The following is a 13,287-nucleotide window of genomic DNA, read 5'->3' on the forward strand; positions in this document are numbered from 1 at the left end:
AATGGCGTTGTATCCCATCAGCGGATGAGTTAACTTCGTTGACGTCTGCAGTAGGACAATCCCAAACGGAAATAATCAAATAATGATGGTTCGGTGCAATTTATCTGCCTCGGTTTCAGGTTGCATGCTGGTCTACCGTAATACTGTCCTGACTAATATTTACTGACTGCCATTGTATCTGTGATCAGTAATACATGTGTTTTTCCTGATGAAACAAGTCAAAATGGCTGCTGAGCAAATGGCCCATTCCCACGATTTCCACACCAAACACAAAGTCTCCTAAATCTGTCTTATGTCCTTGTGTTTAATTTAGAAACCAAGGATGTAATAAAAATTACATACTTTGCATTTAAACAGAGTCAGACTTCAACAAAGATGTAGCCTAGTGTTATAGACATCCAGTGTGTGTTTGTGTGAACACAGGCCTGCGTGATTTATAAAAAAAGCTAATTGAATAACCAAATGAAGAAATCTAATTTAACCTTACAGATGATCCAAACTGAAAGACTGCAAATAAAGACATGATGGCTGAAAAACGCAATGGAAAAAATGTGTGGTGGAGAAAAATGAATTAATAGATAGGGAAACTTTGACCCAATGTCTGATCGCATATTGTTATTAGGATTCATGCCACAAAAATGAGAGATACTGTTTGTTATCTGAATAAAAAGTGAATTAAACATTGATAGCCCAAAAAGGGTCTCTCTTTGCAATGCAAACAAATAAGAAGAAGAAAATTTTTTATTTCCTTGGTCATCATTACGGGCTTCAGGGCCTTTTCAACGTTTTGCTTTTTGCCATGAATCTCATCATTGTTTAAGGATTATATATTCTGCCTTTTCAGAATGCCAGTGTGTTTTGATAAACAAAACACACAAATGTCAGAACAACCCCCAAATTTAATTTCCATTTAAAACATGAATTCCTCCATCTTTTTCTTTCCAGGGTGAGATAGTGACTTGAGGTGATGAAGGCTTACCCACACACCGAGGTTGGGGTCCACTCCACTGTGAGTTGGCCTGGCAGGTGAGTCTGGAGTCTCCCTCTAGCCTGTAGCCTCGCTCACAGCCGGCCTGACACTCTGCCCTGAAAGAAGCACCGCCATCACTGCACCTCAGGAACCCATGCTGGGGCCGGGAGAGTGGCAGGCAAGAGTGCACTGTGAGCAGATAGATACATATAAACAAGAGGTAAACATTAAGCAAAACCAAGGCACTGAATAAATATTGTTGTATTTTTTTAAAAGTCAGTGGCTCGTGTTGTTTATTGTGATTCAACAAACAGTAAAGAAAAACCCAGCTACAGCCAATTTAAAGATGGCCACTTTATTAGGTACACAGGACACCTAATAAAGTGTCACAATTGGCACTTGGTGTGCTCCTCCTGCTGCTGTGGCCCATCTGCCTCAAGGTTTGATGTGCCATGAGTTTAGAGATCTTCCAGTCATCTGCAAATTCTTGTTTTAAGGAGAGGTTATTTGAGTAAATGTTGTCATTCTTTATTTTCATACCAGTCTGGCCTTCGTGCCAACCCTTTCTGCCCAGAGAATTACTTCTCAGTGGATTTTTCTCTTTTTCACACCATTCTCTGAAAACCCTAAGAGATGGTTGTGTGTGAAAATCTCAGTACATCAGCAGTTTCTGAAATACTCTGACCAACAACCATGCCACGTTCAAAGTCATTTAAATCACATTTCTTCAACGTTGTGATGCTCAGTTTGAACGTGAGCAGCTTGTCTTGACCATGTCTATATGACTAAATGCACTGAGTTAGGTATTACGTGGCAAGCAATATTTAGTAAACCAAAAGAAATCAATATAACCTTCCGACCTCTGGTTGCAACAGTGTTATATAAAGGAAATCTGTTAACTTTTTTATACTGTTATATTTTACATTTCGGTCATTCAGATCTGTCCAACTGTTGTAATACAAAGGTTTGAAATTAATATCTTCTTAATGCATGTGTCTTTGTTGTTACTGCTTCACCACCAATGATTTCTTGAGTATAAACAATTTTTATGTGTAATTTATGTGATATTTGTGATATTGCATACATATATACAACATGTAATGTTGATTACACATTCTGTCCATTTAATCCCACATATCAATTTTCAGTCAAAGTCTATGAAGCATTAAGACAATTCATTTGCAAAGCCAAATAATATTTATAATACAAATGGTTTGCATTTAATAGCCAGCTGCAGTAATAGTCAGTTCACCCTTCATTAGTGAGTTTCCAAACATCCACAATGGTTGGAAAAAAATTCTGTCAGACTTCACATAGGATTGTTTTCAGCTGCTCTTTGCTGGAGGGGTTTTTGTCTCTCTTACTGATGCTTAAAATTTTCCTAACACGTTTTATTGGAATATATTTGTCCAGGTCATAGTTTTCACTTCTTTCTTCTTTGTGTATAGGATCATTGTCTTAATGGGGAATTTCCTCTCCTGGCTTCTCCAGACTGTGAGTCATCTTTTCATTCAGCATTTGAGAACACAAACGTACATTTATAGTGATGTCTATGAAAGTCTTCTCCCCCACAAGTTTTGCACACATGTGGCTCAATATCACCAGCTCCATGTTTTACTGTCAGCACTGTGGTGGTACTGATCAGATCCATGTCAAAGACAATGAAGCCTGTCTGATCAAAACACAATGATTTGAATAACTGTGCTGCCAAAATTAATTAGGTTAGTCTTTCATGTTTGGCTAAGTTGCTACACATCTTGCAGTTTTGGTTCAGTTAAAGTTGATTCATGCAAGTACAATGTCTGATCAGCCACTCAAACACCAGTTTCCACAAATAATCCTTGTGCCAAATCTAAAGCAACGTCAATACAAGGCTGCATACTTGGTTAATTGTGCTTCATTTGTTTGGAGTCAGCTCTTCCTATACCTTTAGAAACCACTTCTCATCACTTTCACAAGTTTCACAATCTGGTTTCTTACTTGTTCAGGAAATTCTTTACCAAGTGGAGCCATGATGCAATCCAGGAAAAACTGACTAAGTTGCAGTGTTCACAGATAATTTTACAACAGTTTTATTGATGCAGTTGACCTACATTTTGTTGCATTGTGGTTGTACTTTGTGACCAATTTGCATTCAGTTATTATTATTAAACAACACCATAATTAAATGTAAGGTGATACTATTTATAATACATAAGTAATGTTGTTGAATACTGTCAAATTGAAGTAGTTGTGTGCTTCTCTAAGATGACGAGAACAAATTGAAATTGATGTTATTTACGGTTTACAAATAATTGTCCTACATATTTCAGAAATAACCAATAACTAAACACCAACACTCATGTAGAAAAAAGTTGTAAAGCAGCTACAGGAATGCAACATGCTATAGCATATTTTTCTATAACCTATCATTTACCCTTTCAAGTCCCAATGAAATACAAGTAAAGCTCTTAATTATGCTGAAGTCTGGGGGAAAGTGCGTGTTGTGTGTTATTTCTCATCACCACCCACAGACAGACAGACAGAGGGACAGACAGACAGGCGGTTCAGAGGAGACCCCCTGCCTCAGGGGTTAACTAGTTGGGAGGTCCTACAGTATGTGGCAAAGACTAGACTTAATGTTAACACATTCAAGCAGACTTATGCACACACACACACACTCAGAAAATATATATACCCAAAACCACATTCTATAAATCTCCAACACACACCCTTGCATATTCAGTGTCTTGGTATTTCTATGACTCACTGACTCTGTTGCTGTTTTTCACTGTTAAAACCCCATTTACCTCATTAATCTCTTGACTTGTCCGACTCCCTCTTCCTTCCTTTCTTTCTTTCTTTCCTGTCTGTTCCAGATCTCCCTCACACTCATATTCCTTCTGTAAAGTCATTTCTTCCTTTCCTTACAGTCATTCTCCTTTCACTCTCACTCAAAAAAAAATAACAATAATAATCCCTACCTTTCCTCCTCTCAACATTTGCTTTGGTACAAAGCAGTAGCTCTCATACAGTCAAAGCACATATGATATCAAAACTTAAGAAATCTTATCATTGCCTTAGACACACACACACGGCTCTGTTTTGCTCACACTTGGACAGAAGTCAGAGCAACAGATGGAATCCTCTCCTTATCACTAAAATGATATTGTGTTGTACATGAAGACTTGCAGAGATCAGAGAAGTGAAAGGTTTTCATCAGATCTGTGATGTGGAGCAACCTGCTGACATTCATTGAACACACTTGTATGTTTGTGGTGACTTACTGTACACCCAGGAGCAATGTTTTTATACAGCAAGTATATAAACATTGAGCATTACACAGTCTGGAACCGTGTAATGTGAAAACTGGATACAATAACCTTTATTTGAAAGACGAGAGCGAAAAAGAAATCAAGTCTGCCTTTATTCTACCTGGACTTGCTGATGTAAAAAATAAATAAACATACAGTACATATATATAATATATAAATTATAATAAAACAAATGCTAACCAACACCACTTACCAGCCACCTTATTAGGAACACCTATGCAAATAGTCGTTAACAGAGATGCTGAAGTTCTAATTGAGCAATGAGGAAGAAAGGTGATTTATGTGACTTTCAAAATGAAATGGTTGTTGTTACAAGTATTTCAGAGACTGCTGATCTGAGTTTTTCCACACACAACCATTTCTAGCAAGAATGGTGTGGAAAAAAAAGAGAAAATATCCAGTGAGCAACAATTCTCTGGCCAGAAATGGTTGGGACAATGGTCCGAAAAAGAGAAAATCTCTGGGACTTGTTGATGACAGCAGAGACTGTAAAAATGTAAATACAAAGCAGCATTTTGACTGAGTCATGTTGTGGGTTCTTGATTTCTCCCTTTATGAGAGCAGAATATTTGTTACACAGTTGGAGCATCGATGTTTTAAAAAGGCTGGTTAACTGCTAGTGATAGATGCATCATCACAAATGTGTCGTTAACCGCTTAGTGGTTTAACAAAGATACTTATGATTCTAACATATCATATTGCAAACCAAAAAAAATGGTATAGAGCATTCCAACCAATTTCTGCTGCTGGACTGCACTGAAGAGAAAGCTGCCAAATGGATTTTCACTCACAGGAAGTTTCAAGTTCTCTAGGAGAAATCCCTTCATCCTCCTCACCTCTACATCTGGCAGGAGTCCCAGACCAGGAGCCGTCAGCCTGACACAGTCTGATGTTGGTGCCTTGGAGGTCAAAACCTGGCTCACATCGCACACCGCACGCAGCATCAAAGTGGTTGTTACAGGCATTTTGGATGAAAAAGCCATTCTCTGGAGGAGACAGCAGTGGACAGTACACCACTGGGGAGGAGAGGAGATTAAAGAAAAATATCTTAATGGTGCAGGTAGTTGGCTGTGGAGCAGAATGCAAACCTTCCAACCATAACAAAACATGAAAGCAAAAAAAAAAAGAAAAGAAAGTTTGTCAAACATCACCTCCCCAGTCTGCGAGAGAAAACACACCAGTGTAGGAAAGTGATAATAAATTAACATAACTATGGTCAGATTAACTGCTGTATGTAAATCACTGGCTCATCATCTGAGAAATGGGAGGATAATGTAAATGTCTGGTATTCATGATACAGGATGCTCAAATCTCTCTCTTCATGGCTTTCTGACATTCTGAGGATTTTCGGTGGCTTTACTTGGTGGCAATAGTGGACACAATTACCATATTTATTCTGTCCATCATGTTCATCAGTTTCCTCATTATAACAATCACTTAAGCTCTGAAATTGATACTATTTCTGCTTTCTAAATGGATGAATAAAATGCTATTGATTGACTTTTGCCACATACAGAGTGAGATTGCATTTCAATCTCAATTTCTACATTTTAAAAGGAGGAATTTACTTTCCTGAACTAAATGGAAAACATTGCAAAAGGAAACTAAACATTGCAAAACAAGAATATTCTCCATTTTTTCATAGTTTTCATTTGCATTTAATGTCCCTAATTGAAATATTTGTCCCCTACATTAGATTACAGAAGGCAAATCTTATTTATTGAGGTCTGATGGGTGGCTGCGTTGTCCCATAATTCAGCCTAATTTTTTCAACGTGTACAGTCACATAACATTTTCTTTTTCCTTCTTGTGTTTTTTCAAGTTTGTATACAGCTTCATCTGCTTGCTAAATGTCTTGTTCTGTGTTTGGTGTATCTCTGTGGCCACAGTACAGGGTCACTTACAGGCCTGGAATACAATATGACAGCATTTAGAGTCGTTTAGGGGTTTTTGTGTGTTTGAATACATTCGTTAAAATGATGCCATACTTGAGGTAAACTTTGTATAAAAAAGAAAATGTCAAGGCTTGTATGAGGGCAGTTCTTTTTCCATGTGGATAAGGGCTTGAATATGTTTTTGTCACCAACCAATTTCAGAGATGAGGATAATAAGTGCCGTCTATGTAGATCAGTTCACATTCTTGCTGCAGTGAAAAAAGGAAAAACAACCAATTCCTCCTGCAACGTTACCATGTGATTCTGTTTAATGAATGCTGAGAAAAGCAAAAAACATAAATACAGAAGCAAGACATGGGCCTGCAAATGCAAGACAAGACAGGTCAAGCTAAATCAGGAATCTTGGAGAGATTAATTAACAGATATGTTCATCTTACCCTGGCAGGTCATGCCTATTGGCTGATAGCCTGGCTTGCAGATACAGTCAATGAGGGAAGTGCTGCCAGGCTGTGAGGTGTGCTGCAGGTCAGGACATGGTAGGCAAGTGCTCAGACCTCCCGGAGTTCCCTCTGGTTTATAGGTGCCAGGCGGACATGCTGGTAGGATAAGAAAGGATACAGTTACCTCAAAATTATAATCATGTCCTTTCTGGTGAGTTTTTATGGATGTCTTTGTTAAATGAGTTTACACAATGCTGATAAGGTCTATCAGCCCCACATGACACTGTCTGGGTTTCTCACTATAGCAGAGTTTATATCTTGTGATCCCCAGTGATATTCCTGCAGTATTACTGAAAACACAATGAAGCATCTGCAGAACGTTTGTGTGATTTGTGAAAGTGGATTTTACTGCTCAAAAAACTTGGTTGCTCCCGCACTGCTGCTCTACATACACAAACACACAAAGGACCTGACGCAGGAAACAATTAATGTTACATTGTCTCTGTTTAAAAAGAGAAAACCGAGGCAGAATAATAATAAGCAAATATCACCAGTTACATACTGCACCTTTAAATTTGTTTTAAAATACTTTAAATGATGTTAGTACTCTCTGCCCTGTGTCTGTGTAGTAGCTATATTAGTCGCATACAACACACTGTTTCCTCAAAAATGATCTTGTATGAATGGGTGGACTGTAGAAACTCAGTCTTCAGGGCTTTATGATTTATTTTGTGTATCTGTAGAATGAGGACAGTCACTATTCTTCATAACTGATTTCAAAAAAACATCTTTAACGACTTATGAGAAGACTTTGATGATATTAATGTTTGGATGGGAAGTTGTGGAAAATGTGGCAAAGATGACAATGATGTCACTGGCTACATAAAAAAGCATCTTAATTATTTCAAGAAGGGAAAAAAGTGGGTTTTTTGCACCGGAGCATTATCATGAAGAAGAAAGACAACAATTAAATACAGGTTCTGAGCATCTAATACAAAGTTCTGGTTCTCAAGTTAGCACACATGGGCTACATTAGACAAAAACCTTTTGATCACCTGCATGTGGACAAGCTCGCAGACACACAGACATAATACAGTATGCTTCCTATTAGCATCACCTGAGTTGGATCAGGAGGACATGCTGTAAACACAAAGAAGCAGAGGTCACAGGAAGGTCGGCCAACATTCTTTTATTCACCATCTATCAACGTCTAGAAAAGCACTCTATGCATCACTTGTGCTGCAGAGGAGTGAAAATGAATGAGTGAACGGGGCTTATCAAGGTTTAATTTCACATGGGATTGTTTCTAAAACACAAATTACCTGATTAATTGCTGTCCCTGATCTAATATTTTCAATGACGCAGTCTTTTTTCCCTGAGATCTCATGAGTCCACGTTGTTTTTAAATGAAATAATATCTATTATCTACAAAATGGAGTTTGAATGACACCCTTGTTGGTAATTTTATGGGTAGTTTTACACAAGCAATTTGTTGTTCAGACAATTCCCATAATTCTCTGATGCGCTTAGGAGGCAAAAACCTTTATCAGCTGCAACCAACAGTCCAGGATAATTTCTTCTTTTATTGTTGCGCATATCAATGGGTGTAAAAGGACGTTTGTTTCTGAACAGCACAAACACATTGATGATTACAGTTTCTATTGGAATTGAAATATCTCACATGGTTTCACCATCACATTAGACTCAAACATGTCAATACAATCCGATTATTTTTCTGCTCCGCTTTCAGTCAGAGGATCCACACATGATACAGGGCTGATTGATTAGTATTCAACTACTCATGTTGATAAGAGATTCATGGGTTCTCTGGTTGGAGTGTTTTTTCTTTTATTTTCTGCCCTGTATAGCAAAGAAATAATTATTAAATCTAAAGTTTGTGGACAAAACAAGACTTTTGAAAACATCATCATTTTGAGGTTTGGAAACACTGATCAACTGACATTTTATGGATCAAACTATTGATTAATCAAGAAAGTGATCACAGATCGATCTGAATCGATTCTGAAAATGATCATTAGTTGCAGCCCTAAATGTAAATATTCTCTATTGTCTTAGCTTCTCTATTACAATAACTGAATATTTTTAGAATGAGGACAAAACAAAATACTGGAAGGTCATTTCGAGGTTTGGGGAACACAGATGATTATTATTTTTAGTATTACAACATTGTATGACAATTAAGAGAAAATATCCAACAGATTAAACAATAATGAAAAAATCATAAATTGCAGCCATAATGTGTGTAAACTGTCTCAAGCTCATCTCTTTGGTTTACATTGTTTACAGATGGTGCAGTTTGACGTTGTTGCTCAGCACAAACTATTGCTAAATCAAAGATTTATTCTCTGTTATATCCCCCAAGTACACAAATAAAATGAATCTGTTAACAAATTACAGTTGTCATTCCGTTAATTGGTGCTGCTGCACCATTACTCATGTCATAGTTGTTGTTTTTTAAGCAAATCCAAATGTTGCTCAGTTTAATTGGAAAAACAAACCAAGTTTGACACTGACTGCACACATTTCCGAATCAAAACATGTTCTTGAGGAAAGAGAGTTTCAGTCAACTTCAATTTGGTGCCATGCACTCCAAATGAGAAAACCATAAACTCTACCCACACACACCATTTAATACAAAAAAATATGCAGAACAACGCCAGTCCCTGTGGGATTTGTGATTCAAAGCCTTTTTTATGTTAACAACAAGAAAAAAATGAGCTATATTTCAAGACTTAGTTTAGTTTGTCAGAAGCAGTTCAGAGAGTTTGCGTGGTCCCACTTGCAAGAAAGCAGGTTTAATTTTAAGCTGCACTGTAGGTGCAACTGAGAATCCACAGTGGTAAAAGTCTTCATAATTTATTTACTCCCAGCTACTGCACATCAGAGGCCAGGTGTGAATTTCCATTGCTGAGCCGATGCCAATGCCTGGCATCTGACCACACTCACCCTCCCTCCTCAGCTGAAACCCAGCAGCAGTTCATACACTCATGGTAATTCCAGCACTGGCTGCTGGCACCAAAATGCACCCACTTACCCACATCACACACACAAAACCAACACAGTAAACCTGCTCTGGTTCAGACGGTGCATTTGTGTCACTCAAACTTGTCTATAGTTTACATTTTATGACAAAAGGAGCAACTTCACCATCTTGTGTCTTTTAAACTCAGGGGATGTGTTTTGCATAAGATGAAACAAGAGGTGAACGGAGTATTAAAATATTCAACTCAAGTAAATGTGTGAGTGGTCATATTTCAAGGTTAAACTAGAAATAATAATTCAAGATTATACTAGAAATATTACCACTCTAAAATTTACTCAAGTAAAGGATAAAATTAGATCATTTAAAATTTACTTAGTTTACTATAAACAGCAGGAGGGTGGTCTCCACAAGAAGTACAAAAAGGGATCATTAATGTCAAACTAGTTTTCTTTTAAAGCAAAACCATTACAAATTAAACATTGCCTCCCTCCGTCTTTGCCGCAAAAACAAAAGAGTTCCTGTGAGCAACACAGGAATGTCTACAGGTTTTTTTGTCAATACATTTAAAGGTCAAAAGTGTTGTGACTTTCTCGAAATGACCCAAAGGAGACATTAGGTTTTTTTTCCTTTTTTTTCACTCAGTATAGAGTGTGATTTAAAATATGGTACACTGCTTCAAACATATTAAAGGGGACATATTATACCCTATTTCCCCCATTAAAATAGTTCCCTGGTGTCCTAATGAACATGTCAGTGACATGCCTTGGTCAAAATACCATAAGGATGAAGCATCATAGCAGTTCAATAACCCTGCTAAACCCGCCCCTTTCAGAACGCTCGGTTTTCGTGCATGGTCCCTTTATATGCAAATGAGACACAGACAAACAGGCAATCAGTCACATACAGCGGCAGTTTAGGCAGTTCGCCGCTCGGCGGTCAGCAGTAACATTCGTGGTGAAATTGCGCATGCTGCCGTCATAAGCGCAGGGAATTCAACATCGAGTGTTTTATCGCCTGTACTTACACTAAGTACGAAAACAAGACTGAGTATTCTTTTTCCACACTTTGGCGACTGGTAGGGCCTCCAGAGTCCCAAATATAAGTATTGAAATGATTAAAAAGTTGATTTTGCATAATATGTCCCCTTTAAAGTAAAATTACAAATGACTTAAAAAGTAGTACACAGTTTTAGAATTGCGAGTACATGTAATTCGTTACTTTCCACATCTGGATGGAACTACAACTAAAAGTGTCCCCTCTGTTCAAGTCCTCAGTAATGTGTTTAACAGCTTCATTTAAGGTTTACAGGAAGCCTAGTTATTTTTAATGTGAATAATAATTCACCTGGAGCACTGCAGTGGAAACACTGTATCAAAAAATATAACATTTCATTGCCTGGCATGTTGCACATCTCATACACACACATACACACACACACAGTGTAGAGACCAGACCTGGCGTTCGGCTATGGGAATTGGGAATTGGAACAAAAGAAGGGATGAACAAGGAGGGATGAATGATGAAAGTATAAGTGTCCTTGAATGTAAAATGTAACAGAAATGCTGGAAGGTGAACACAGAAAGTGTGCAAATACACTTTTAAATATGTCACTGCTCCATGAAGATGGAATCCATACTGAAACTAATTGTGTTTGGATGCCAACGTCTCCTTTCAGATCCATCTACTGCCTGTCACCAGTCATTGAGAGAGGAAGTGGATCGTCAGCAGCCAGATGACCATAAAACAGAAAGAACATGCTGTGTGAACTGGCTGTAACTGCATGTATGAGAGACAGCAGTTGGTCAAAGAGAATACTGTGCACAGTAATGATCTGAGGGAAGGAAAGCACAAGCTATTTATTTAGTTACAGCAATATTTGAGCAATATAACTAATAACTAATAATGAAGGTAAACATGTCAGTATGTCATAACATCTTTAATGCTTTCTTATTCTCAACATCACTTTGAATGATTTCTTTCAAAACCTACCAACTAAAACAAACAGGGTAGTGAGAGGACCATACGTTGAAGTGGGGAGATAAGACTGAAATTACTTCTGTAACTGACAGAACTTCTGTCAGTTACTTCAACTGACACTGACTTGAGGTCTGGACTGCTGCCTTTTTTTTGGTCCCATAAAAAGACAACTCAAAACAATTGAACCGTTAATGCCTGTGTTTAGTTGTCAAAGGCTGACATAATGTGCATCTGTGCCATAGAGTTCCAGTGATGTCCAAAACTACTAAAAAGCCACTGAGCCACACTGATTTACTACATGAAATGCTCCTACATTCCCAAGAAATAGCTCTATCAACTTTTATTGTTCCCAGAGGTTTTGCAGAATTACTCACCTTCTTTTCAAAATTAATAAAAACATTAATATACCTTTACTACCAGTTATGATCTGGTTGTTACGAAATGACAATAATCCACTTCTAATGCTATTTGGATACATTGTTTAATTTTCAAGTTAATTTTCAAACATCTCTAAGTTAATGGCCAGACATGTAGAAGAGTGAGCAACAAATCTTTTGCATGATGTCCAGGATGACATCCATTCATCACTCAAAAGCCAGCAGACTTTTGGTCCCGTGAGGAGTTGGGAGAATTGGGAGGAGAAATGCTGATAAATAGAACTGAGTACGAGGACTTCTATCAAGGAACATCGTGAGAGGCCCTTACTCTTCCTCCTCCAGAGGTGAGCTAATGCATTCACCCCAGCTAGCATCGTCACCCTGTAGCTTTTCTGTGAAGAATGCTCTAGAGAATTGGGACCTCTCAGACACGGAGGATGTACATGCCATTCTCATTTTCATCTGTGATTCTCCTACTGCTTTCCTCATCACTTCATTGGTGGATGAAGATGAAAACAAAATGCTACATTTGCTGTAGCATCCATTTCACAAGTGATTAAATGTTCCATAGTTCACTTGCATGGAGTCCAGTTGCTTGGACAATCCAAAACAAGGCATAAAAGCTCCATAGTTCGGGTGAAATGGAATAAACAAAGCTGGTTTGTTAATAACAGTGACATTCTAACTCTAAAGGGGAGCAACAATAAATCAATTTATCACTTAATTAATCGCAAACAACTTTGAGAGTGTTTTTATAATTAAAACAAGCTCTCTGATGTAACAAATAAAACATCTGATTCATCGCAAAATAAGATTCGAGAACATCATCATTTGGTTAACAAAACATCCATCAACATTTTCTGACCTTTTATGGACTAAAAAAAATGAATTATCCAATTATTCGAGATTAATTAGCTATCAAAATAAGTTATTTGAAGCCCTGCCACCCAAAACCAGTTTTTTGGTTTTTTTTTTTTTAAATATGTAGTTTTCAACCCCAGCAGACACTTAAATGACATATACAGCAGTTTATCAGAGTTCATGCAGCTGGTCTTGACGTTTGTGGAGTTTCTCTCTAACCCTAACTCAAACAAAGTCCTACTACAAGGATTTTTACAAGAGTTTAACGTCTGGGACGTCATTACAATTATTCCACACACAGGAAGTGAAAAGGGAAAGACAATGACAAAACCAAGCACAGACCAGTTCATCTGTTAAACTCCTTTTATCCAAACTGGCAGGCACTTCTGGTCCGGGAGCCAAAGTTACTATCACACAAGAATCTCTCATGTCTCTGGAGGGATGCTGGG

The 13,287-nt window shown here is 37.8% G+C and overlaps 1 protein-coding gene across 5 annotated transcripts in view; it reads right to left on the reverse strand.

Moving 5' to 3' along the window:
* Positions 1-13,287, reverse strand: part of svep1 (sushi, von Willebrand factor type A, EGF and pentraxin domain containing 1) — a 99,850-nt gene that overhangs the window by 39,010 nt on the left and 47,553 nt on the right. For all 5 annotated transcript variants that reach the window (XM_044022691.1, XM_044022690.1, XM_044022693.1 and 2 more), the window contains 3 exons: positions 6,617-6,775; positions 5,121-5,300; positions 980-1,159 (listed from right to left, as the gene is read on the reverse strand). In XM_044022691.1, coding sequence (XP_043878626.1) covers positions 980-1,159; positions 5,121-5,300; positions 6,617-6,775 — 519 coding nt within the window. The remainder of the gene's footprint in view (positions 1-979; positions 1,160-5,120; positions 5,301-6,616; positions 6,776-13,287) is intronic.

This window comes from Solea senegalensis, linkage group LG3, assembly GCF_019176455.1.
Source record: "Solea senegalensis isolate Sse05_10M linkage group LG3, IFAPA_SoseM_1, whole genome shotgun sequence".
NCBI lineage: Eukaryota > Metazoa > Chordata > Actinopteri > Pleuronectiformes > Soleidae > Solea > Solea senegalensis.